Genomic DNA, 27,918 nt, shown 5'->3' with positions numbered 1-27,918 from the left:
GGGGCAAACAACAACGGTAACTCATCATGGCAGGACATCAGCAACTAAGCATTTGGCAGTGGAACTGCAGGGGGTACAAGAGTAAGCAGAACCTCCTGCAGCAGTACATAAACTCCCAGGGGAAGCAGCCAGACGTAATTCTGCTACAAGAAACCAACAGCACACCCACGCTAAAGGGATACACATGTCAGGAAGGCGGGAAAAGAGCCGCAACCCTCGTAAACAACAAAATAGCCACCATAGCACACAAACAGATCGAGGGCACAGGGATAGAACACGTAATCACCGAAATAATCCCAAAGAAGAAGTTCAGCGCGAAGAGCACGTACATGGTGAACCTATAAAGCTCCCCGAAACAAAAGGACGGCGATTTTGGAAAGCTGTTTACGGAAGTAAGCAACATGGCCAAAACGAACGCCCTCGTGGTAGCGGGAGACTTTAACGCCAAGAGTCCGAGCTGGGGATACCCATCGTCCGACGGCAAAGGCCAAGGCATATGGGACGCCGCGGAGAACCTGGGGTACGAACTAGTAACGGACGAAGACCAACCTACAAGGATAGGCAACAGCGTCAGCGCAGACACGTGCCCGGACCTCACCTTCGTGAAGGGCACGAGCGAAGTAGAGTGGGAAAACAGCCTAGAAAACCTGGGGAGCGACCACTGCATAATCCGACTCACGATGGAAGCGGAGTCCACCAAACGAAAACTTGGGAAGGCCCGCCTCACCGACTGGGACGCCTTTCGGCAAGGAAGCAGGGATCTGACCGGGCAGATCACAAACATCCAAGAGTGGTGCCAACAGCTCAAACAGATACAGGAGACCTACACGCAAGAGGTAGACAGAACCGAGCAAATACCGGAGGTGGACAAGCGCCTGCTCAGGCTATGGGAGGCAAGGCGCGGGCTCACCAAACGATGGAGGACACAAAAGCTAAACAGGAAGCTAAAGAAGTAGATAGCCGAAATCACGGCCAAGGCAGAAGAATAAGCTACACAACTGGCAAGGCAAGGGTGGCAGCAGTTCAGCAGCTCGCTAAACGGCACCCTGAACACGGCCAAAACGTGGCGAATTCTGAAAGCGATGATGGATCCGGGAAAGACGAAGACCGAAAGCAGTAAAACGATACAAACACTGATCCACCAGTACGAAGGAACGGAGGACCAAATGATAGAGGACCTCAAAACCAAGTGTTACGGGAAGGAACGCCCCGAAGAATATAGAGGAACCTATCAAGGCAAAGAAAACCCCGAGATGGACAGGCCGATCACGCTGGCAGAAGTGCACGAGGCGATGGGGGCCCTCACTAAGAACACGCAGCTGGGGGAGACATGATACGCAATTCCCTCATACGCAACCTCAGTGAGGAAGCGGTAAACCAGCTGACAGACTACCTCAACCAACTCTGGGCCGAGGGCTCGATTCCGGCCGAATGGAAACACGCGGAGGTAGTGATGATCCCCAAACCGGGCAAAAAGCTGCAGATCGAAAACCTACGACCGATCTCCCTCACCTCGTGCCTGGGAAAGCTGTACGAAAGAATAATTACGAAAAGAATCCAGCTATGGATGGAGCGAGAACAACTCTATCCACACAGCATGTTTGGATTCAGGTCAAAGCTGTCTACGCAAGACGGTCTCCTACAACTCAAGGAGGACGTTCTCGCCAACATCCCGAAAGCTGGAGAGAATGTTGTCATGGCCCTAGACATCAAGGGGGCCTTTGACAACGTCAGCCACCCGGCAATAATGGAGGGCCTCCAGAACATAAATTGCGGAGAAAGAACTCACAACTACGTGAGGGCCTTTCTCGCAGGCAGAACTGCCACCGTGGGACTGGGAGACGTGAGAAGCCAACCCTTTAACACCCCCCACAAAGGAACCCCACAGGGATCGGTGATTTCGCCCATGCTCTTCAACCTAGCCATGATCGGCCTGGCCAAAAGATTGGGGGAAATCGAAGGCACACAACATGCCATGTATGCGGACGACATCACGGTGTGGACCAACCGTGGATCGCTAGGAGAAAAACAAGAGAGACTACAGAGAGCCGCGACCTGCATAGAAGAATACGTGAAGGCAAGGGGTCTAGCGTGCTCGACAGACAAGTCAGAGCTACTCAGAGTAGCGAGCAAACCCACGGAGGCGAGCCTAGAGATCAAGTTCGAAGACCAAAACATACCAGAAAGAAGCACCATAAGGATTCTGGGCATGTGGCTGCAGAGCAGCGGCAAATGCAGCCACACGATCAGCCTGCTACAGAAATCGACCGAACAAGTCGGCAGAATGATAAAGAGAGTCTCCAGCAGAAGACACGGCATGAAGGAAGAGGACACCCTCAAACTAGTCAGGAGCCTGGTAGTCAGTAGGGTGACGTACTCCCTCCCCTACCACCCGGCGATCAAGAGGGAAAAAGAACAGATCGAGGCATTAATAAGGAAAGCCTACAAGACCGCACTAAACCTACCGAGAAACACCCCGAACGACAAGCTACTACAGCTGAGAGTCCACAACACCTTCGAGGAGTTGGCGGCGGCCCAGCTGAACGCACAGCTAGAAAGACTAGAACTTACAGAAACAGGCAGGCAACTCCTGAGAAGACTTGGCCACAGAGTGAAAACCACAGCAGATCCGGATGAGAACATTCCGGACGAAATCCGGCAAACCCTCAGAATCTGCCCACTGCCGCGCAACATGGACCCCAACCTACACGCGGCCAGAAGACAAGCAAGAGCAGAATACGTGGAGAGACACCTAGCCACGCAGGAAAACACGGTGTACACGGACGCAGGACTATATCCGAGGGATAGACGCAACAACATCACGAGAGTGGCGGTGGCGGTCGTAGACCACACGGGCGACTCGATCAGCTGCGCATCCGCGAGAGGACGTACGGTGGCAGAAGGGGAGGAGAACGCTGTGGCGCTTGCAGCGGTCGAAGGCTACCGCAGAAACAAGCCACAGATTATAATAACGGACTACAAAACGGCCTGCAGACGATATCAGCAAGGAAGGATCTGCAGGGAGGCCCTACGCATCCTCCTCGGCGCGAGAGCCTCGGGATTCAAAGCGAAGCAAAAGGTCTTCTGGGTACCGGCACACACCGGAGTCGAGGGCAACTCGAGGGCTGACAGCCAGGTTCGCGAGATCACGCACCGAGCCTTGCTGACGGAGGACCTCGAGAACCCCTCGATAGTAGACCCGACGTACGCAGACATCCTAAATCACTACAGAGGCTGCAGGTTCAAGTATCCCCCGCCCCACAAACTCCTCACACAGCAAGAAGCGGTCAGCTGGAGGAGGCTGCAGACTGGCACCTTATTTAACTTACACGACCTAAGCAAAATGTTCCCCACCCAGTACAGCGACAGCTGCCCCTGGTGCGGGGAGGTCCCGACACTTTACCACGTCACATGGGAGTGTAAACACAATTACACCTTCCACAAACAGACTAACCCGAGTGCGGAGCAATGGGAGGGCCTGCTCACCAGCAGCGAGCTCACCGCCCAAAGGGCATTGGTGCAGCACGCGTGCGAGGTGGCCAGGACCAGTGGAGCCCTGGAATGAGGGACCACCCTTGCTAAGGAGCCCCCGACGGCGGCGGCGGCTGCGGCAAGCGCCAAGACGCAGCTGCAAGGAGACTCTCCGGAACTGACCATAAGAATTCAATAAAGTTTTTCATTCATTCATTCATTCATTCGGGAAGGGCACACATTACTAGTCATCACTGTGACCGCCGGCTGGACGCGCTTCGTGCGACCTTTGTAATCATTCTGTTACTCAGTATCGCAAGACGCCACCACGTGCTCCGAAACGCTTTTCTGGCTCTGTACGGAGTGCCGTTACAATATACCATCCGGTTTTGAACGAAAAAAAAAAATTCATCAAGAAATTTCATACGACGTGGCCTTTTCGCGTAGGGAAAGAAGCGCATGTTTTTTTTTGTGGCCCAAAGTGCCGGATGACATTTGAGGTAAAACATTTCTCGTGCCTTCCCAGCGTGCCTTTGCTAGTGTTCAGCTAGTAATAGTTGGAAATTTGACCACCAGAATGTGTCCCCGTTAAACAAATGTTAAATATGCCTTTCCCACTGGTTTTCCGCATTGGCTGGCTTTCGTGACGAAACTAAAGCTGGTCTTATTAAATTATACACTAAAACAGTCTGTGCCAGGTTGTGATATATCTATATATTTTATCGCTTCATGCAAATATCCTCGCTGTTAGTTTAAAATGATATATGCACATACAAAGTGTAGCACGTTGGTTTTCATATGTATGCTACAGACAGGTGGGATACATCAACAATCGTGAAATAAATATTGATTCAATTCTTTTATCTGAATGAGGATGGGTCGGCGACCGAGCAATAGGGAGGTGGAGGAAGGGGAGGAAAGATCACATGCCGCGTTCGACGACAGTGGCGCGCGCAAGAGCCCACAACTATAGAAGCAAGTGTTTGGTGCTATCGGAGCACCGGGGCATGGTCCAGTCCTATAAGTAGCGAATGCCCGGAGTGAGGCACAGGATGCGGATTTGCCGCACCGTAACACACTCCCACAAAAGGTGAAAAATCATGAGGCTGGCGCCTGTCCGCATGTAGATCAGGTAACGTTGTGGGTTAGCAAGGTCTCGTCATCTTCGTTGGCCTTTTGGAGTTGGGTGGGTGGTACGGTCTCTCAGAAGTAGAGGCGCATGGTTGAGGGAGGTGAATTCTTTCAGTTGACGTCGGTCTGCATGGCGTGCTGCACCCATCCGCTCAGTGGGATTAGGGTCCGAGGGTGGGGAGAGGACTGAAACGCACTGGTCGGAGTGGATGGCTTCTTACTCCTCACACACTCGTGGGATGCCTTGTTGCCGAGGCAACAAGCACGTCCCGGTACCTACTCTACTCTTACCCCGATCTTCTGAGGACGAGCAGTTATGCACAGAGGCTCTTTGTTCGAGGACAGAGGGAAACCGCGTGGGCTTTCTCGTCTACCCTAAAAGGCCTCTTACAGCAAGTGCGCCCTGAACATAAATAAGCCTATATAAAGAGAGTAAGATGTCCTCTAGCAAACGCCCTTTTGTAAAAGGGTGTGCTTTAGATCTGTAGAAGGTGAAAGAAGTCTATGAACGGACTCCTGCTCCAGGTGGCTAACGCTGCGCACGAAGTCAAACTGAAAGGGTTGGACGTATCGAATTTCGCCGTGAATATAAGCATGAGTGGCATTTGGTGAGTGTGGCCCTCTCTTCCTGATGGTCCTTTTAATGTGCAACAAATATAGACACCTAATTAAACTATGAAATGGATAAAAGTCGTTTGTCCCTCTTCACTCCGCATGGCCGGCTGACGTCGCTGGCTGTCGGAGTGTTGTGGAGAGGTCATGGGTCTCGAAGCCAGCAGGGGGAAGACAGAAAACCACTTTATTTTACTGAGCAATATTATCACTGAGCAATTCGGTGGCTATTTGAATTAAGGTCAGCTGGTCGTCTCCTTGGATTGATGCTAACCAGGTGCGCAAGAAGTACAAGGAGGGGTAAAAAAAATTGGGGTTCAACAGTAACGGCACAAGAGATACTACAAACTCCTAAGTTGCCATAAAGAAAAGGGAAGTTTGGGCACGAAGCTTTTGAACATAAGCGGTGCAACAAGAACGGGCAGGGGGCTTGATGGATGTTTATGAACGATGCGTGATTCAGACTCAGGGAGAGCACTGTTCGGCGCAGGGAGTTGTGTGAGGTACAGTCTAAAAAGCTCGTAATTGTTGCGGATGCTACGTTAGTAGGGTAATGCTTGGGCCGTCGTTTTTGTGCTGATGAAGAGTATTGCCTGCGCCTGGTACTGAATATCGCGGGCTAACTTATCAGCCAGTTTATATCCGATAATCTCTCAATGACGAGGAATACACCTAAGATTGAGGATGGCTGTGTGCAGAAGCATGAGTGTATCTTCGAGATCCGCTCTTCCGCCTTGGCGTAGAATATCATTTTAAATAGAGTTTAGAACGGCCTGTGAGTCAGTGTAGACCGTATTATTGAAGATTCGCAGTAGCTGTGGGTCGTCTGGATTGCGGCCGGACTATAGACGGTGGCTCAAGGGTTACTTTACCTGGCAGATTGAGGCAGGGACCTGAATATTGTTGAGAACGGCCTGTTAGTCAGTGTAGACCGGATAATAGAAGATTCACAGTAGCTGTGGGAATGTCTGGATGGCGATAACTCTACAGAAGGGCTCGAGAGTGACGATACTGGGCAGAAGTGGTCAGGCACCTGAGGCTCAGGCTTATGGAGCAGATGAGTCTGGGGTAGACGTATACGTGGCGGAACTGAGATCCTGTGTCTGGGATGCCTCTGTATTTGCGACGGCATGTGTGGGGAAAGGAGAAGAGTGTTGGAGAGCCTCAGCTTGTCTCCGTCCCTCGAGAAGGCGGAAGGGGAAGTTAGGGGGAATGGAGGTGATGCGGAGGTTGCAGGAAAGGGGAAAGTGTCGGATTCCAGCCTGTGCCAGAATCCAGCGCCCTCGAAATGTGCCGTACAGAGGAGTAAGTTTGTAATGCCGGTTGAGATTAGTAACGGATAGGTCAGGGAAGAAGAGACCAGGCTTTGTGTAAGCATTGGTTTTAGGTGAGGAAGGGGAGCTGCAGGGTCTCCTTCTGCAGAATGCTAACTGCAGGCTAAGTGCAGAGTTGTGCTTGGCGTACTGTTTTCGTGTGAATGTAAAATAATTAATTTCGAAAAATTTTGTTCAGTGCTGAGGCTACCTAGCATCAACTGCCTAGCTTCTTTCTCATGCAGGCGGGTGAACCGTTTTGCTACACCTCGGACCAAGTGCGTAACTGAGTGACAGGTATTGATGGCCTGGGTCATGATGCGAGTGCTTTGGGCAAGGAGCTGCATACCTAGTTTTCTAAAAGATGTTGCCCGCGTATGGGCTAGTGGGGCATGGAAAGGGAGTCAGCGGAAGAGGCACCGAAGGTATAGAAGGTCGCATCATAAGCTGGTGTCCAAAGACGAGAGGTTGGCGTTGCCGGCAAGTAGCTCAGTAAGAGGAGACATCATGGAGGAGAAATTGCGCACGAAGCGGCGCAAATAAGAGAACAGCCCGATGAAGCTAGGCAGCCCTTTCAGTGAAGTGGGTCGAGGAAATTCGGCGACTGCATGCAGCTTGGACCCGCCGCGGTGGCTTAGTGGTTAGGGCGCTCGACTACTGATCCGGAGTTCCCGGGTTCGAACCAGACCGCGGCGGCTGCGTTTTTATGGAGGAAAAACGCTAAGGCGCACGTGTGCTGTGCGATGTCAGTGCACGTTAAAGATCACCAGGGGGTCGAAATTACTCCGGAGCTCTCCTCTCTCTTCCATTCTTCTTTCACTCCCTCCCTTATCCCTTCCCTTACGGCGCGGTTCAGGTGTCCAACGATGTATGAGACAGATACTGCGCCATTTCCTTTCCCCAAAAAACCAATTATTATTATTATTATTATGCAGCTTGGCAGGACCGAGACAAACGTTTCTTTGGAGACGACTTGGCTCATGATGGTAGGCCACCAGGCAGCGAAGCATCACTTCTTCAAGTTCAGTTGCAAGCGGGCGTCGGTGAAACGTTGCAGTGACAAGAGGTCTATAGAAAAAACAACGACATCGTCCAGGTAACAGACACGCGTGTGCCACTCGAGCCCGCTGAGAATTGTGTCCATAATACGCACGAATTTGGCCGGCGCATTGCCCAAGCCGAACGACATGGCGTTAAATTTGTAGAGGGAGTCGGGCGTAACAAATTGTGTCTTTTGCCGGTCAGCAGGAGCCGTGGGCACTTACCAGTAGCCGTAGCGCAGGTCCAGTGAGGAACATAATTGTATGCTACAACAGGACGTTACCGAGCTCGGTGGCATAATCCCACTTGTAGGCGCTGAGGCGCTCGTACGAGGACAACCAGTCGTCTGCATCGTGGTCGTAGGCACTGCTGAAGACGCTGAGAGCGCGCTGCCTCCCCCCCTCCCCCCCCCTCCCCCCACAGAAAAGAGTATGGTAGGCGAACGGATTTAGCTGGTGACTTCGGGCATAACGGTCGTCGGAACTAAGGTACGGTTACGGAGCTCCAGGATGAGGTGGGGGGATCAGGTGGTTGCGGTTCAGCAGGTCGCTTGCAACTCCCAACAAATGTTCAGGCCAAGCATTCGGGCTGCGTGAGAGCTTCACACTTCTGGATCGTCGCCTACTTTCACACTCACAGTTCACTCCAGTGAGCGAGTGTGGGTGCAACGCTATAGCAGCGAAAACCATTTTTTAAAGCATCTAGCGTGGACTTTACGTGCTAGGACGTGCCTTCGCAGCCAAGGGGACGCTTGTTCCGCGATCATTAATTGCAAGCTGTGTGACCAACGAGAAACTAATGAACAATGAAATTATTTGTGTTGTGTTCTGTCGCCATGTTCGTTTAAGACATACTTCAGTAGATTCTTAATCTTAAAAAGGACATCGCGGTCACGCCTTACACTTTACGCGTGTGATTAAATCCTTCAGATTTCTGTGTGAACTGTTCATGCTAATAAGTGTTTAACGTGTGGAAAGCCGCATGGTGGATAGATGCGCAAAACTGCCGCGTTCAACCGAGGACAACGCTCAAAGAACAGTGCATTTTATCGCAGGAGGTATATGATGCGCAAGTTCAACCTCCTGACCGTTTGCCCTTCCTTAAAATGTGGGTCATCCGAAACTTTTATGTGCGAGCTGAAGAAGGGAGTGATGGTGGCGTGAGGCCCTATGTCGAGGCCACTGAATTCGACCCAGTCAAGTAAGGCAGAAGGAATGTCAGGGAGGTCCCTAATATTACTTGCAACGACAATGTAATGAAGCTTCGAACATAGCCTAGTAGCCTAAGGCATCCTCATACGAAGCGTCTCTGTTGCACCGCCATTGGCTAGAATCCCACTAGGGGTTAGTGTACGGTAGTTGTTTTATTTATTGTGTTGGAAGTATAGCCTCCAAAATTATCGTGGTTGTGCGTGTGTCAGCCTATGTGGACCTGTGCATGAGCATGTGCGTGCTTCTGCTTGTGCAGCCTCCTCAATGCACACTTTGGTGGTCCCCCACATCCGGGAACTCACTGGTAAAGATGCATCTTCATCCACCTTCGCCCCCTTCCCCAACCACGTGCAGCTGATGTAGCTGAGGCGGATTGCTGTGAATGCTCCACGCATGCCGTCGCCCAAGCGTTCTACGAAGGATCGCCAGCAAGCATAAGCCTCGCGTCTTAGATAATAACTGGAAGCTCGACAGCGATATCCAGGTACAAGCCGAGCGAGAAGAAATTAAAGATCCAGAAGTCCGAGAGCAGCGTGTCGAAGCCGGTCGCTAGTGATTGTCGTCTATTTTTTTCATAAGCAGAACAATTTCACCACATCTACATCATCATCATCAATCAACCTCTGCCTCACCACGCCCACGCCACTACAAAAGCCTCTCACATATCATTAACCCTATCAAAGCACAAAGTCCTTCCATCACAGCTACATTTCATTACATTAGCATCTTTCTGGGCGTAATCGTTATCGCATGGTGCGAGCAAAGGCTATTCCGCTTTGCCCTTTTGATTATTCGGAAATTATCTCTTTCATTTCAGTACCTCTACCACTGTCACAAGTCCGCCTTTTCATGTTTATTTCCGTCACGTGCAACAGCTAAGGTTGGGAATCAGAAAAAAAAACTGCACCAATTTATACACACTTTACTTTTTTTAAACTGGTAGTAACATCTGAAATAAACGCGTGGAAGCAATACGGACTATATCAGGATCGGCATAGTGGACGACTCCAGATCAATGTACAGCAACAAGTGTTTTTGAACATGCGCTTACATCGCAGAGCACACGCGCAGTTTTGCATTTCACCATGCTTTCGAAATGCGGCCTCCGTGCCCGGTATCGAACCTGCGACTTCGATCCGAGCGCAACAGCCACTGAGCCATCGTGAGGGATATTTCAAGTACCTGCGGTCTGAGACAACGAAGGCTTTTGAAAGGGAATATTGCACTAAGTGGAGTCGTAGCACCCGAGTTTCACATATTTATGGTACATTACACAAAGAAATGGAAGCTGCCCACACTCGATGCTGTATAAGTTAGAGTAGAGCTAACATTTCTATTGAACCCATAAGCAAACATATGAAATTGGGAAGCTGTGGACAGCTAAAGCTTCACATCGGTCTCGCATATAGCGCTTTAGAATGGCCGAAAGGGCAAGCAGCAGCGCCGAGTAGGTTTCTTCCTAAGCGCCAGACTTCCTTCAAGTGTGTTGTTGCAAAGTCTGGGTGCCATTTTCGAAGTGCCTAACACAGACAGCCTTTGGTGAATAAAGTTACGCGCTATCACTACTCATTTTGTCTAGGAAAAAAAGTATCCTGTCCTGCAAGAAAGGTGGGGCTGAGCCTAGTCCCGAACTAGTTCGGAATAGTTCCTTTGAAGCGTTCCGGTTCAGGTTCAGTTCCTAGATGCCGAAAAAAAAAGCTATTACAGTTCGGTTCCAGCTCCGGTCAAAACTGCGTCTTCGGTTCCGATTTCGGGTTGAGGTTCGGTTTCGGTTCGACTACCTGCATTTGATGCGGTATGTCTACGTGTTTAATGCATTCAACGAACACAACGTTTCCACGCGTACATTATTAACGCGATATTGTTAAAAGCCCCGTTAATCATAAAATTCGGCGTCGGAGTCGTCGGCGTTGCCGTTGTGTGCGAAAAATCACGGACATGGCTCTGCCAGGTGGTCCTCAGAAAGTAACCTAAGAGGCAGGTGGGGCCACATAGGTCCCGTTACCTTCCGGCGTCATCACAACCTGCCCACAAGGTAGTGAGCGCACTGCCGAACGTCACAGGTAGCACTTAAATTAACGACTGGCCGCTCGGGAACAACAACGTGGGCCACACAAGGCCCACAGCTGTGAGAACCTGCCATCGCAGGCTTAAGGGAACCGAACACTGGCCAAAACATGTCATGAGATTATGGGGGAAATGCGATGATTGCACCTTAATTGTAGGAATCGAGCACAGTAATATCAAAGAAACGCGGATTTAAAATTTGATTTTGGCATTGAAAATAGCATAAAAAGCCATCTTGCCATGAAAGCCGCCATTATCACTGTAGCCCACCACATGACTACATCTCAGTAAAGTATACCTTATTTGTTTTAAGTGCATATCCTTTTTTCTTTTTTCAGGAGTGTTTTTCTTGTTGCATTTTGTACTCATTCTCCTAAGTGCGCCCATCGATGAAAAACAGGACTCCCTTCTCATCGTCGACGATGCGCTTTTAGCTTTTGTAATTACATAGCGCCACAGAGTTTAGAATTTTCTAAATGAAGCGGCAGCCACAGTGTACTAAAACTCGTCGACGAAGCATAAATCACTGTGCCATAACATCTTTGCGTGTGAAAACTGAAATGAATGCTACTCTATAAACTAATTTATTTTTATTCTCTAGCAGATGAGATTTATGCTACATTTTGTTACAGCCCCTTTGCCGACATGCAATCGCCATCGCGCGCGCTGGTCATGGGCTCCGGCATCGGGATACATAGAAACGGGAGCATGGGCAGATTTAAAAAATTCTCGGTAAAAATTTTCTACGGCGCTTCCATTAAAACTGCTGCGGAATGCAGCACCGTAGACGACAAGCTTTTTGTTGCGTCGAAAAAATTTTGGTTCTTAAAGTTCAGTGTTATGTCCCCTTAACTGCTGCACCACTGCGCCAGGAAGGGCATGATGACTCCCACGGATCTATGAATGTTAAATATGGGATGGCCTTCTGCATATGTGGGAATTAACCCATTACGCTATCGCGTAGTACACTTAACGCGGAGCTTACGTGTGCCCTCCATTTTTTCTGATGCCTCTTAGTGCTGCTCTTTGGCTTAGCGAAAATTATTCTTTATCAATTTATACAGACGCGCTGTTTGCATTGTCGCTGTTAGCAGGTATCCTCGTTTTTGTAAAGCAAACCCATTGTTTTTTACTCAGGCTCTCCCTGAAAAATGTCCAAATAAAGCAAACCATTTTACAGCGTTTGCCACCGCACCGCAGCGTTGGCTTGCATCGCACCAATGATTTGGAAACATGCTGATAAACCTTGCTTCTTTAACAAACAAGGATGCCCAACTCACACGAACACACAATTATGCTCAAGTGAATGCAAAGGACAAATTAATTGTACTTCAGAAATGTAAGCGGCACCGCTTCACCACTAAAACAATAATTTATTTTTAAAATACGTTTTTAAAGTAGAACTGAAGAAAAATTGGACACTTCCTGCAGCTTTGTATTACGGTAGTGCAATGACAAGAAGACTACTTTCACTGCAAAAGTACCTTTATATAAAAATACCAAACGGCTTAAACCAGCGCCGGCATTTCTCTCTGGTAAACATGTAATGACGCCCAGACAGAGTTTTCTTCGCGGATCTCTAAAGCCATGCTACACCGACATTCACTTCAGAACAATGATCACACATTTGGTTTACTTCTTGACGTCACTAGTCGTCATACAGTGGCGAGATATAAAATTATATGATTAAGCTGATTTCGCTGCGCAATAAAGGCGGCATTTCCTGTAGTGAAAAATGATTATGAAAGCACAGATTGCCAATCAACTCAGCTTTACAAAAACAAAAATTGCTTTTATTTTATTGCGATTTACCTACACGTGTCGCTTGACTGAATGAAGATTTTGTTTACAGCTTCTTTTCATTGAAGAGTCAATCACAGAAAGAGCTCTAATTTTATTCGAAGCTGGTCGTCTTCCACGTAACCGCCGTCGATAAGACTTTGTGCGTTAAAACAGTTTCCTTTGTAGACGATGCCAGCGTTTTTGGATGTTGTTGGCCTTAGGTATCTTTTCTGGGTTGAATTTGCTCCGGTTTGAAAAATGCACTCCTTGCTTCCATTTTTGGGATGCACGATGCTAAACCTAATCTTCTGCTTGAACGGCCATATAACAAAGTCGTCAAAGTCACCCTTGTGCACTTCGATCGTCAAATGCAGATAAACGGATCCATCCTTTTTTCCGAACTCGACACCAGGCAAAATATGGTAACCACGCAGGTATACTCTCTCGCTGTCATGCACAGCATGACCTTTCTCCATCGCAGTCTTCTGAAGTGTTTTCACATTTGGTACCAAAAACACGCAGGCTGCCACAGCAAGTTTTACGTCGAGCTGAACATTTTTCACGAGGTCGATTGCCTTCTGAATGTTATCATCAGTTGACGTTTTCACAGCCTGGATTGCAGTAGTCATGCGGGAGAGGTTGTCTCGTGCTTGGCTCGTCGCATTAGCCACTTCATTCTTGGTTGTTTCCTGAAGTGACTTTATGCTTCCGGAAAGATTAAGTGCATCGATTTTCGTTACTAAAAATTGTTTGAGACTTTCGTTAGACAAATTTATCTCGCCTTTTACTTGCAATAAATTTTCACGGAGTCTCTCGGCTACTTCTGCCACATGCGCACTCTGTGTTTCTCTCATCGTGTTGATTGCTTGTGACATTTCGTTTAGGCGGTTGCTATGTGCGCTGAGGTCACCGGTTATTCTCAGTAAAGATTTCTTCATTTCACCCGCTTGCTTTCCTAAGGCACCTATGTTTCCGGTAGCTAATCCAGTATCGTCGTTGTAACCGAGCTGTGTTTCGTCTTGATACCTAAGAGGCTCCTCTGAGTGGCAAAAACCTGACGTCAGATGTTCCACCATGCTGCAACGAAGAACGGTGGCTGAGCACTTGGGACAGCGAATAGAGTGATGTCCACATTCCCGATGGAAATGCTGGGAGATCCCTGAAACGCCAGACACATACTGGCAACCACTTTGTTCGTTCCAGCACTTCACCTGCAAATATAAAGAGGGCAACATTTGTACCCCAATAGTACTATAAACGGCCTAAATACGTGACTTATTCATCTCATTCTAAGCAATATCTATTATGCTAATAACTGAAGTTACACTTAAAATGCATTGTTCTCGTTTCTAAAAACGCTGCGCTTACGCAAAGGGTTGTGACTTTCCAGCACCCACGTTATGAATTATTTTTGCTCTCTTGAGCACATTTGAACTATTCATGCGTTGCAATATCGCCAGAAGAGTGATGATAGGTCACAAAGTGGCACTGTGTCTAAGCACATTTTTTACTATTTCTTTTCAACATCAAAATAGAATAATAACTCAGTAAAGAAACAGTCGAAATTCCAGGTACTGCATGTACTGACAAATTTTTCCTTTTTCACAGTAAACATGGACGATCGATAATACGTGGCTGAAAAAAAAAGCTTGTTGACAAGCTCAAGGAAAAAAGTAATTGTGTCACAAAGGGTAACCGCGGTATGTTGCTCAAAACAGAGTTTGTTTTTTAAGAACAGTGTACATACTCATTCGTATCATTGACTACGCTCAGTCATTTTAAACGTCTAAGTCATTTAAACATGGGATCGAATTATGGCCGTTAGGGCTGCATTAGGATCCAGGCGTGATAATCAAATAATATCTGTATGCATGGTGCTGCTAGTGTACGTTAAAGAAGTGCGGGTGATCTGAGCAGAGTGTTTCTCAAACTCAAAAGACAGCTATGGGCCGTGAAACTGCGCATAACGCGAACTTGTTATAACATGCGAAGTGTCTATAGGCAGCTTGTGATGCGCAAAGTTTCTTTTCTTATTCTTAATAGCCGTTGTTTAATAAAATGTAACACACACACACACACACACACACACACACACACACACACACACACACACACACACACACACACACACACACACACACACACACACACACACACACACACACACACACACACACACACACACACACACACACACACACACACACACACACACACACACACACACACACACACACACAAACTATGGAGCATAGGGGATGTCTTTTATTAATTTCTGGTTATCATTAATGGGAGAATAATAAAACCAGCAGAAAAACAACCACATGCGGTCGGCGGGATTCGCACCCACGACCTCCGATTTGAGCATCAGATGCTCTGCCAACTGAGCTACGGCAACAGCTATCAACTCTGTTTTCGGTGGTATTTATGTTTCACCTACCCTTCAGAGTGTTCACCAGCCTTGTCTCCTCATATATATATATATATATATATATATATTTATATATATATATATATATATATATATATATATATATATATATATATATATATATATATATATATATAAATATATATATATATATATATATATATATATATATGTATGTATGTATGTATATTAGCAGATAAGGTAAATGCAATTAGGGGCCCGTTTGATAAACGTATGAAGGGAGCCAACAGTCACCGAAACCAAGGTGCATAGGGGAACGTTATATTTTTTATAATGTGCTGTGCTTATCAGTCGGATAATAATACTTGGATTAATAAATCGCTTAAAAAGTTACTTATAAAGCAGCAGAAAAAACAACCATGCCGCCGGTCGGATCCGAACCCACGACCTCCGAATATCGCGTCCGGTGCTCTTACCAACTGAGCTACGGCGACGGTTGTCCAATGTGCTGCTCTCGTGGGTATTTGTGTTTATTTGGTGTACGCGAACCTTGAGAGTGTTCACCAGCGCCACCCTCGACCGTAGCGGCGGAAGTAGCACGTCCTGTAGTGCCGTCCTGTAATATATATATATATATATATATATATATATATATTGTAGGGGTGTGTTTATTCGGTGAACCCAGATGATTCCAGCCGCTCAGGGGAGACTCGCAGCGAAGCGTCAGGCGTGGCGAAAGAGCAAGGCAGCGAACAACTTCTTCGTCCTTGAGAGCGGCAGCACGCGACGCATGTCAGTGGTTATATCGATGAAGATTACCACACTACAGTTTCCCCCCGGGCAGAGAAGGAGCCATCCTGGCGACTCATGGTGCCGAAAGGACAGACGGATCGTAGTAGGGCTTGAGTCGGTCCACATGAACTATTTCGCGTCCACGGCGACGCAAGTCCGCAGATGGCGTAACGGGCTCAACTACGTAGTTCACAGGAGATGTTTTTTGAAGCACTCGGTATGGACCGTGATACCGAGCAAGAAGCTTCTTTGACAGGCCGGCGGTTGTGGCAGGAACCCAGAGCCACACCAGGGAGTTGGGCGCATATGAAGGCGCCTCACCAGTGTCACGATGGTGTTTTTGTTGCCATTGATTTTCCTTTGTGAGCGAACGAGCGAGCTGACGGCATTCTTCTGCATACTGGGCGGCGTCCGAGAGTGGCGTCGATTCAGAAACATCAGGGCGGTAGGGAAAAAGCGCGTCCATTGTGCAGGTTGGCTCGCGCCCGTAAAGAAGAAAAAAGGGAGAGAATCCAGTGGTGGTCTGTATCGCAGTGTTGTACGCGTAGGTTACGAAGGGAAGAACGTGGTCCCAGTTGGAATGAGCGTCGTTGACGTACATGGCCAGCATGTCACTCAGAGTACGGTTGAAGCGTTCTGTCAGGCCATTCGTCTGAGGGTGGTAAGAAGTAGCGGTGCGATGAATGATGCGACATTCTTTCAGTAGGGCCTCGAGAGCGTCGCACAAGAAAACGCGTCCGCGGTCACTGAGCAGTTCCTTCGGAGTCCCGTGGCGAAGAATCAAGTTGTTGAGAATGAACAAAGCAACGTCTCTTGCAGAGGCAGAGGGTAACGGTGATGTTTCAGTGTAGCGAGTCAGATGGTCTACTGCCACAATAATCCACCGGTTTCCAGCAGGAGTAGTCGGAAGAGGGCCATAGAGATCTATGCCAACGCGGTCAAACGGATATAACCACTGACATGCGTCGCGTGCTGCCGCTCTCAAGGACGAAGAAGTTGTTCGCTGCCTTGCTCTTTCGCCACGCCTGACGCTTCGCTGCGAGTCTCCCCTGAGCGGCTGGAATCATCTGGGTTCACCGAATAAACACACCCCTACAATTGGTGGAGGTGCTGGGTAGGGACGTCACACAAGACGGTATCACAAAGAGGTAAAAAGGAAACTTCCGCGCGGGCGCAGTCAATAACGGCATGATGAGTGGAAAGGAAATCGTAGCCCAGGATGATGTCGTGTGAGCAGCGAGACAGTACAATAAACTCGATGGTGTATAAGACGTCTTCGATGAGAACACGGGCCGTGCACGCCGCTGAGGGATGAATGCGCTGTGATGAGGCGGTGCGAAGCGAAAAGTCGGAAAGTGCGGTGGTCACCTTACGAAGACGACGGCAAAGAGCTTCACTGATGACTGATACGGCAGCGCCCGTGTCGACTAGAGCGAGTACTGCGACGCCGTCGACAAACACTTGAATTACGTTAGTGGGAGAACACCGAGGACTTGAAGAGTTCGAACCAAGCGCAGTTCTTGCCCCGGGAACTGCGACTGTTAGTTTCCCTCAACGGTGCCGGTAGAACGTCGGAGTGGGGACGGGGAACGGCGACGAGGGGAAGGTGATCGGCGAGCTGTGTACGTTTGATTGTCACGAGATACAAATTCGGAACTGGGCGGATTTCTCGGCGAGGGCTGGTCTGTATTGTAGGAGTAGTTCCATAGTTCAGGTCGAGAAGGTGGAAGGCGTTGGCGGCAAAGGCGTGCGACATGGCCCGGCAGCCCGCAAGAGTAGCAGATTGGTCGGTTGTCCGCGGTACGCCAAGGGTTCGTAGGGCGTTGGCGTACCCTTGGAATAGGGACATGGAATGCAGACCCAGGCAAAGGCGAAGGAAGGTTGGAAGGAGCGGCCTGGTAGGAAAGAGATGCTGATGGCATGAGCGGCCTGGCCGCAACTTGGGCGTAAGTCAGTGGTGCCGTTACTTGCGCTGGCACGGGGCTGGGCGGCAGCACAGGGCTGGGCGGGAGCATGGAGCTGGGAGGAAGAACGTCAGCGATGTGATCTTGAACGGCACGCCGTATGGTAGGGGCCAAAGACGGAGCCATGTCAGGAACAAGGCGGCCACTATCCTGTAACTGAGGGACCAGCGATAGCTGGCGGGCGACCTCTTCTCGAACGAAGGCTTTGATTTGCTGAAGTAAAGGGCTGTCCTCTGATGGGGTAGAACCGCCCAGCGCAAGTGTAGAGATGGCGTCGTCTCTAACACCGGACCGCCGGGGTAGAAGCGCGCTTCTTACGAAGCACGTCGTAGCTCTGGCAAAGCTTGATCACGTCACTCACCGTGGCAGGATTTTTTACCCAGAGCATTTGGCACGCGTCGTCAGAGATGCCTTTCATGATGTTCTCGACCTTATCCGCTTCAGTCATTAGCGGATCGACACGCTTGCATAGGTCCACGATGTCCTCTATATAACTAGTGAACGACTCATCGACTTGCTGAGTGCGCTCACGCAAGCGTTGTTCTGCCCGGAGCTTGCGAACTGCAGGGCGGCCGAACACTTCTGCAAAATTCTTTTTAAATGCAGACCAAGATGGCAGGTCTGCCTCATGGTTGCGAAACCAGAGGTTCGCCACGTCAGTCAGATAAAAGATTACATTGCTTAGCTTGATAGCGTCGTCCCATCTGTTGTAGCTACTGACGCGCTCATATGCCGCCAACCAATCGTCGACGTCCTGGTCGGCTGTGCCACTGAAGAAGCACGGATCACGCTGCCGTAGAGCTCCAGAACACAGCACGGTGGTTGGGAGGGGCGACGATGTCGTGGCAGTGTCATCCGGCATGCTGGAAGCAGAGGGTAACGTGCGGCTTCTTAGTTCCAGGGTGGACGGGAACGTACCCAGCAGCACCTGCACCAATTGTAGGGGTGTGTTTATTCGGTGAACCCAGATGATTCCAGCCGCTCAGGGGAGACTCGCAGCGAAGCGTCAGGCGTGGCGAAAGAGCAAGGCAGCGAACAACTTCTTCGTCCTTGAGAGCGGCAGCACGCGACGCATGTCAGTGGTTATATCGATGAAGATTACCACACTACAATATATATATATATATATATATATATATATATATATATATATATATATATATTATTTTTCACCGAAGTAGCGGCGATAGACGTAGTAGACTTAGACACAAAACATGCGATGGCATGCCCAGAATTGCTGCTGCTGGAGTGAGCATGGTCTCCTATGCTGCCCTGAGTAGTGCGCAGAAACCCTCCCGTTCATCGGCTGTAATGTATCGAAGCCCCAAGAAGCTGCAACGAAGTTTTTTTTTATCCGCTGCTTATAGAGAGGTTGATAGCATAAAAGTGCGCCCATTAGCGATAAACAGCCTAACCTGACAGAGAAACCTTTATAATAGATAAGGAAACTTTATGGAGCTCATTTAAGTCTCCTTACATACGGAAATGCGAAAGCAATGTACTGTCCACCACCTGCGCCATCTGCTGAGCCAGCGCCGTACATTGCGAGGCTGGTTTTTAGGGGGTGCCTCATGATGGCGCTACGACTGCACGCCAAGCGCGCACCAAATTTACCGGAAACGGAGGAATTGTGTTGCTCGCTTGATTGAGACATCTGTAATTAACATGCTCATAATTACTCATGTTGGCCTCAGTACATATCTCGAATATACGTGTTGATGACTTGTGCATTCATTAGACGCGCCTTTATTCAGTTTAAATTGTTGAAGTGTCGTGGCGTAGTTGAAGCGTCCGCGTATCGCACGCCGGCCGCCAGGGCTTTATTCCCACCTAGACCTCAATTCTATTTTGTTATTATTTTTATTACCATATAAGTGCGGACACTTTTGCAGACTGCCTTTGTCTACAATTTCCATCCACGCCGCTCATGGGCCAAGAGAGGCTTTCGCCTTAATACTGACTGTAAAGGACCCTCGAAATTAAAACGAACCCTGTCGAGGCGCTATTCGCAAGAGCTACCAGGGCCTAGGACATGCTTGGCCCTTTACCAGTCATCGGCCCCAAACACGCGGTAGATAGAACACGAAACAAGCGCTCTCGGAAATCGGTCGGAAAATTTGCTTCGCAGGTGCTGTTTCACAGAATGCTGAACAGCCAAGCAAACGTATGATAGGTGCGCGTGTGCGTTCCCCCGCCCGATTTCCGCTCTGATTTGCCTTGGCGCAACTATGCAGGGGAAGCGACGCTCGCGCGATGTTAACAGTTTGGGAGGATTTACGTAGACAGATATTGGAAAGTGTGAGTATGCCATTTAGGCTTCTTAAAAACGCTCCTGGAATGTCAGAGTATTGAGAAACTAGGCACCACAGCGCAGACAAGCCGGGCAAGAAGTTGTGCGTGAGCTCACGAATAGCAAGTGAAGACCGAAACCTCAGTATCGGCAAAACAATGCGCGATACGGCTGTTTTCTGCTGACCTCTACTGTACTAGAAAAAAATATTGGCAGTGGCTTAGCTCGGCTATGCCAGGATATGCGTAGCGGGAGGTACGTTTCCCTGGCTGAGCTTGTTGTGGCCACTGTATGTTTAGCAATGAGAGATATATAGGCTCCATCTCGGCGGCTATGCGCCGTCTTCCATAGGATCCATAGCAATGGCTACGCGCTGTCTATTACGCTCGGCAGTCATGGATCTCCGTTTGGAATGCCGTTCCTCTCTCTGTTTGGGCGTCTCCGCTGCTCTATTCGCCTTCTTACACTCATTTTCTCTTTGTTGAGTAGCCAAGTGCCAGGCAACAGCCTAAGCATTGGAAGAGTTAATCTACTCTTGACTATACCACCGTTTAGAAGCGGCTGGACTCTCCTTCTCTGCATGCGTGTCAAACGTTGTGATACAACCGCCCATTACATCTCCGCCTTTTATACGCAAATGCTGCGCATGAGACGCGCGGTTCGGATGATAGAGAGGCGTGCGGCGAGGCGGCGGCGAAGCGCACGTCGCGCCTCCTGCTCCTCTCCGGTTTCAATGGTAACGGCGCATGCGCACAACTTTCCTCTCCCAGCCTCCGCGAAATGCTCGACTGGTAGCTCAGTGTAGCTCTCGCTACAAAATGAGAGGCCTGGGTACCTCATCTTGGGTTGATCGCTTGACAGAAACGCATAGTGTACTTTTCTCCGCAACACAGGAGCCTTGCTCCCCTGTTCGCAGGAGGGGGACGCTAAAGACCGTTGGGTACGCTAAAGCCGACATCTTTACCAACACAACTTACCGGTCGAGGGGAACATCGTTTGCGTAATGAAGTCTGGGTTGCATTGAGAAGAGTTCTGCGGAGTCGCGCCTCACTCTAGAAAGCACGTTTCACAAGTACATCTCTCGAAAGCAAATGGCAATGCACGTAGCCTCCCACGTTGGCACTCCGTTTTTGTTCTGTGGAACACGGTACACGGTCTCCTTAGGAGTTGCGTAGTGGGGCAAAGAATGGAATGGAAGCGCGGAACTTGCACATTCTGTCGAGATAGACACGTGACAGCGTTAGTAATACAGGATTACCATCTCTCCCTCTCTCTTCTATTCCATGTATCGCACACCATAATGTCGAACTTCACCATGGCGGTCGCGTTTAGATGAAGGACTAGCGAAAAAGGCGCCCGTGTGCTGTGGGATGTAAGTGCATGTTAAAGATCCCCGGGTGGTCAAAATTATTTTCTGGAGCCTTCCACTACAGCTCCTCTTTCTTCCTTGCTTCTTTCACTCCCTCCTTTATCCCTTCCGCCATTACGGCGAAGTTCGGATGTCTGCCGAGAAATGTTACTTTCCTCAAAAAACAATTTATCGCAAACCGCGTCTAGTTGCCCAATACACCACAGCTCTGCGCTCTAACCAGGTCCAGCAGTTGTTATACCGCAGCTAAATTTTTTTGACTGGGCACTGACACACTCTAAATGCTCAGTTTCCTTGATTACACGCTTCTTTTCGCTCAAGGTGGCACGGGCAAAGTTCGTGTGACAGCACGTGAACACCTGACGGAATGCTGGGGGCGGTACCCCACTCCGCGATAACGTTCGAAAGGATGTAAATTGCTCACACCGCTCTCACTCCTTCATTCCGTTCAGGCTTACCTCTCTACTCAGGAGCTCGCCGCTGGGGAATTCCCTCCACTCGACCTCCTCGTCCTGGTACTCGTAGCCGTCCATCGGACACGCAGGCAAGTCGCCCTGTGCGCACTGCTCGTAGCAAGACTCGCACATCACGTGCATGCATGGAAGGAACGCGATCCTTTTAGGCACCAATCCGCAGGCGCTGCATATTCTGTTCGGCGGAAGCGGCTCGACGAAGCGCAGTGGCTTCCAATCCAGTTCAGCTGAGAACCCGACCAGGGTGTACTGCGTGCTTGAGGGAGGCATTGTCTGCCTCTAACGCTCGCTGCGAGTAAAAGTTATGGAAAAGCACTCTCCCTCCTAGAAAGCGCGCCCTAATCTTTTCTCCTCTTATCTGTTGCCAAGGCGATAATCGCATAGTTATCTGATGCCTATCGATTGTTTCCCGACGGAGTAAAAGTCGCATTGATAGTACTGTTCATAGTCAACTGTTTTTACGTGGGCGTGAAACAAGATAAGCCTACTGGGTTCCTGAAACCCTAGCCTGCAGCTCAAGCCTCGTTCTGTGTTGCCCGGAGTAAGGCAATAAACTCATGACAGTTGTTGATAAAAATTAGTCAGCGCTCACACTTTTTTTGTAAATGATGAAATTGTAAAACGTAAATTGTGGGCGTTAACGTCCGAAGCGGCATTTGGAACATGAGTGACAGTGTAGTGGAGAGTTTCGGATTTTAAACCATGCGAGGTTCTTTACTGTCCTCTAACATCACGCAGCACGCGGGCGTTTCTGTAGTTGCAAACATTAATTTACGGTCGCCACGGCTTGGATCGAAATTGCGACCTCGGGATAAGTAGCCGGATGTCAAAGCTACTGAGGCACCGCATTGAGTCTTATGAATAATAATACACAAAATGCTGAATAACCTCTAGATAAAATTCGATATATTGGCTGGTTTATTTACTAAATCCGCATTTGATGTATAATAAGCGGAGTGCTGTTTAAATAAGATTTTTCTAAAGCGGATGCTCACGTGACTAGAATTTTGCGTGTAGCTTGCAAGAAGAAAAAATTAATTTTTTGATGTGAGGTTTCTTTTCAGGGCATTGAACAAATATAAGTATGGCCACCAAACTTCCCGGAAGATGAAATGTCTTCCCGTTTTGATTGTGTTTTGAGAATGTTTTGAGTGGAAGGTGTGGAGACCGGTTCTATTGTTAGCCGCGGCACCCGCTTGTGTAGAAAGTTGCGGCGGCGCTGTCGTCGCCCGAAACTGAAGAGCCTTGCTTGCTGGGAACGGTCGTTGTGCTTGATTCTGGATGTTCTTGCTATCGAGAAATATCTGCTGGCCTGCTCTTCGCCTGTGATGCCTGCCATGCGACGGCTAAATCACTGCTACGCGCCAGGGCGCTAGACGGGATATGCTCGAACTGGCCCGCCCAAGCCCACAGGAATCCCTAATAACCTCAAGTGCCTCAATTATTACAATCTGGCAAAGAGCGTCGCTGGGTCAAATGTTCCTGAGGTTGTGGTTAGCTCGTTTCTATCACTCAAGGACCAGGCGGGTGGTTCTCACAAGCAGCAGAAACTTCTTGATATGCTGATCCACATGGGTAATCTTGATGAAGCAGAGGAGCTCTTAACAACAAAGAAGCTATGACAGAACATTCTTTTAACAATCAGAGGAGTGACTCAAGGCTTACTTATTATATTTCAGGGTATGTTGAAAGAAGGTGTATCTTGAAAACAAAATGTCGTGTGTGCATAGATCAGCTTCTGTTACCAGCTCACGATGGCAAAAATTTGAATGCTTCCACATTTACAAAAGCATGCAATTTTGGTGGCTTGCTCTACCCCTTATTGAGCTTCTTCAAGTTCATGAGTCAGCTTGAGGACGTTTTCACAGGTTGTTTTAGCTATGGAGAACTGCATCATGACAGCATAATGGTTCTGCTTGCTTTTCTGAACACGACAGGCAGGAATCGTATTGGATGCGATCAGCACTTCAAGAAGCTCGTCTCAAATGTGACTGGGTTTTATCTTGTGACCAGAATACATTTTTTTTTGTCAAAGGTCTCAACAAGTTTTGTGACTTCGCCCGAAGGAAAGCACCGCGCCATTTAAAGTTTAACCGTGTGTAGCAAATTGAGATGGAAGATTTTGTTAAGGACAGAGTGGGGCACAGTCTATGTAAATAAAATTAGCTGAGTCATGCATATTCGTGTATATTTTTTAATTTTTTTAAGCGCGGGGGGGGGGGGGGCGGCTACTGCTGCCTTATGACTGGGTTGCCGTGCATAAAGTGGGCCTGACCTATTTTTGGCGCTTCTCTCAAGTTCGTGGAAAGTTGGTGTTAAATACATGAACCAGAACTGCACTTTTACTAGGTACAGCCTTTGTAAAGAGCTCAAAGCTCACGGGGTTTGCTTCTGGGACGTATAGTGGGGCTCGTGTAGCACTTTTGGGCGTTCAGGCCATTGGAGATAACGGGGCCAAAATTCTTACCTTCAGGAGATTTGGAACGCTGGAAATGCGTTACGAGCTATGCAGTGGGGCTCGGAAGTGAACCCCGTCGACTCTAAATTTTTTACAAAGGCTCTGCTTGCACTGACGCTGCGAGTAATAGCACTAGCTCGCCCTTCTAAAGAACTGCGCGCGCTAAAAGAAGACAACGAAAGTGTTCGATGCGACCGCGGCACGCTCCTTGCCGAACCCTGGCTTATTCCCTGTCGTAGGTGTGTGCCATGTCGTTAAGGAAACAACATCGCAGTCACTGCATTCCGCTAGGCTCTTACGGAATTCCGTGTCCTAGCGTCGTGCAAACTAAACAAGATCGTGGGTGTACACGTGGGAGGGAGCTCCTGTGTAAATTACCAGGCATTTCACTTACTGCTATGCATTGTTTTGGAGTTTTTTAGGGGGTGCCTGAGGTAATAGAGCATTTGCATAATTCATTTTACTAAAGAGGAACGATGCATTAATTTGAACATCACAAGGGCAGTACGCAGCGAATTCCGCGCCCGGCAGCAAACGGCAGGCTGACAGCGAAGACGCATTAAAGTACGGTTGACTGCAGCGCCACCGCCAACTTCCACGCTCACCGGCCCTCTCCGCGGCGGCTGGTCGCGCCACTGAAAACATTCTTGTGCACTCTAGCTAGGCGGCGAGCGTGCACGTGTAGCCGAGGATGGTGGCAATCCACCCCGTTTAAAAGGGTATTACATTCCGTTTGTCGAGACGAGCGGCGTGTTCTTCTTCGCTTTCTTTATCTAGTAAACTATACAGCTAAAGCTCACCACTTCAACGTCTTCCAGATGGTAGCGGCCTATTTTAGTGGTTTCTACTGCTGCTCTTATCTCCCTCCTATTGCTATCCTTCACAAAGTTTTTGTCCTGTAGTCGGAACGAGCTTGTTTTTGTTAAGCTGTTTCCTTGGAGTGGCGTTTTTTGTTGGGCACACTTGCGCATATTTACTTCGAAGTTTCTAACTTTTGACTGGAATTAAATATTTCCTTTCTGCGTCATCTTTAGTTAAAAGCGCACATTTCTTCTGCATTCCGCACTGCCAGACCGATTTCGTATGCAGATCGGGTTTTCAGTATGGGCGATTACTTCTTATTCATACAGACTACAAAACTTCGTTTGTTTACAAGTTTACAAGGATTATAGACAGGCTAATAAGGTATAGTAATTATTTAGATGCCCGATAGTCGGTACTTTTTTATCCAAAGGAATTGTCTACTGCGTGTATTCGTGTCTTCGACATGTGCATTACCACTCTTTTGGGGCACAGAAAATATCACGCACTCGTGTTTTATATCTGAACTGTTTCGCACACAGCAAACACGGGGTAATTTTGCAGGGTCAGCTTATTTGGTCAGCCTGCATAGCACTGCTCTGGGCAGACGATGTGAGAGACAATGAGACGTGTTTACTCTCGCATCATACGATTCATGGGCTATCAGCCCATTGTACAGCTTTGTGAACGGCCCTCATCAGCAGTTCCGCGATAAAAAGCACTGGGTGTCAAACACGACATGACAAGCTCGAGAGCAGCGGAGAGTTCTTTTAGGTTCAGTGCACTTACTCCAAAAATTGCAGCAGAACAATAGGAGAAACTTCCCTCCTGCTTCAGCTGCTATGGCCGGAAGTTTGAAGTGGTTGGTGTAAAAATAGCAGCTGACAGAACAAAGTGGTGGATTGGGCGTGTTTGTGAGACATTCTAATAACATTAAGCGCACAAACAGACGAGGACGAAGAAAGAAGACGTGACGCACAAGAGCCCTACGTGCGTGCTACGTCTTCGATCTTCGTGCTTGCCTATTTATGCGCTTCAAGTGTATTTGAAGGAACAATTTGTTTTTCTGCAGCCGCTTGCTTGTGGAGATTATTGTACGCATAAGCTCGCTTCTCATTGGCACCGATAAAAAAAAAGGAGAGCTGCTCCTCCAAGTACAACAAAAGCAGTCCGATTTCTGTGACATTTTCACTCTGGGCTAATACAGCAGTCCTGCGTTTCATTCCTTAGCAAAGAGTGCTGCACTGAGACTATATAGACATAGCAAAAAAAGCCCATCGCAAAAGAAGTAATGAGCAAATAGAGCAAAACAAAATTAGTCGAATAGGGTAATTAGGCCAAATGCGGATATGTGCGCCAGCATGAGGTCAATTTTCGGTTGAAGATACGACCAACTAAGTGGTACCAGGCTACCATCTAATTACAACCCCAACATATTCGGCTTAGCTACTGTGCAAGCACCATTGGAATCACGTTCGCCTCCTGACCGCTGCTGCTTATTCCGCTTAGCTCGGGGCGCTTAGGGGCGGGGCCGCCTAGAGTCACGAAATAATTTTTTTATTTTTATGTTATTTTTCTTATAAATTTTTATTTAGTGACTAGTGCCGCCTAAACAGGCAGGCAGGCAGTGCACTGAAAACTCTTATCCAGTGCAAAACAGATTACAGCAACAATGAAATGAGGAACATGAAAAATACTTCTCACAACATTGAGATAAGAGAGCTTGCTATGCTTTGTTCAAGCAAGAGGGAAGCAAGCAATAGAAAAAAAACTGAAATTTAAATGTATTCTTTTACTCAAAAATGTAGCATCATTTTTTATAGTACGCAATAGCCCGTAAGGGAGTAAAAGTGCAAACAAAAATATGTTCATCTATCCTATTTTTGTGTGATAATATAAATAGAATAATTGCCGTCTTTTACTACAGCGACACCAGTCAAGCCGCTCAAGTTGTGCATATTACAATAGTGCAGGCAGGCAGGCACAGGCAGGTAGGCACAGGCAGACAGGCACAGGCAGACAGGCACAGGCAGGCAGGCAGGCAGGCACAGACAGCAAGGCAGGCGCAGGCAGGCAGGCAGGAACCGGCAGGCAGGCACCGGCAGGCAGGCACCGGCAGGCAGGCACAGGCAGGCAGGCACCGGCAGGCAGGCACCAGCAGACAGGCAGGCACCGGCAGGCAGGCACCGGCAGGCAGGCACAGGCAGGCAGGCACAGGCAGGCAGGCACAGGCAGGCAGGTGCAGGCAGCCAGGCACAGGCAGGCAGGCACCGGCAGGCAGGCACAGGCAGGCAGGCAGGTGCACGCAGCCAGGTACAGGCAGGCAGGCACAGGCAGGCAGACACCGGCAGGCAGGCAGCCACAGGCAGGCAGGCACAGACAGGCGCAGGCAGGCACAGACAGGCGCAGGCAGGCAGGCACAGGCAGGCGCAGGCAGGCGCAGGCAGGCACAGGCAGGCGCAGGCATGCACAGGCAGGCACAGGCATGCACAGGCACAGACAGGCACAGGCAGGCACAGGCGGAGGCAGGCACAGGCAGGTACAGGCAGGCACAGGCAGGCACAGGCAGACACAGGCAGGCAGGCACAGGCAGGCAGGCATAGAAAAAGACTGAAATTATTCCATTTACATTATCACACAAAAATAGAATAGGTGAACTTTTTGGTTTGCACTTTTACTCCCTTACGTGCTATTGCGTACTTTAAAAAATGATGCTACATTTTTGAGTAAAAGAATATATTTAAATTTCAG

At 48.8% G+C, this 27,918-nt stretch overlaps 1 protein-coding gene across 2 annotated transcripts in view; it reads right to left on the bottom strand.

Moving 5' to 3' along the window:
• Positions 1 to 12,612: 12,612 nt before the first annotated feature.
• LOC144104046 (TNF receptor-associated factor 3-like) overlaps positions 12,613 to 27,918 on the bottom strand; it is a 98,588-nt gene continuing 83,282 nt past the window's right edge. Inside the window, exons 1-2 of one of the 2 annotated variants that reach the window (XM_077636828.1) lie at positions 21,894 to 22,221; positions 12,613 to 13,839 (exon numbers count right to left, since the gene is read on the bottom strand). In XM_077636828.1, the coding sequence (XP_077492954.1) occupies positions 12,721 to 13,839; positions 21,894 to 22,178 (1,404 nt within the window). In that variant the 5' untranslated portion in view covers positions 22,179 to 22,221 and the 3' untranslated portion in view covers positions 12,613 to 12,720. Of the gene's footprint in view, positions 13,840 to 21,893; positions 22,222 to 27,918 lie in introns of those variants that run through there. The other variant, XM_077636827.1, reaches the window with a different exon arrangement.

This window comes from Amblyomma americanum, chromosome 9 (genome assembly GCF_052857255.1).
Source record: "Amblyomma americanum isolate KBUSLIRL-KWMA chromosome 9, ASM5285725v1, whole genome shotgun sequence".
Lineage (NCBI taxonomy): Eukaryota > Metazoa > Arthropoda > Arachnida > Ixodida > Ixodidae > Amblyomma > Amblyomma americanum.
Note: the sequence above shows the minus strand (reverse complement) of the source record. Positions and strands in the feature narration are given on the sequence as shown.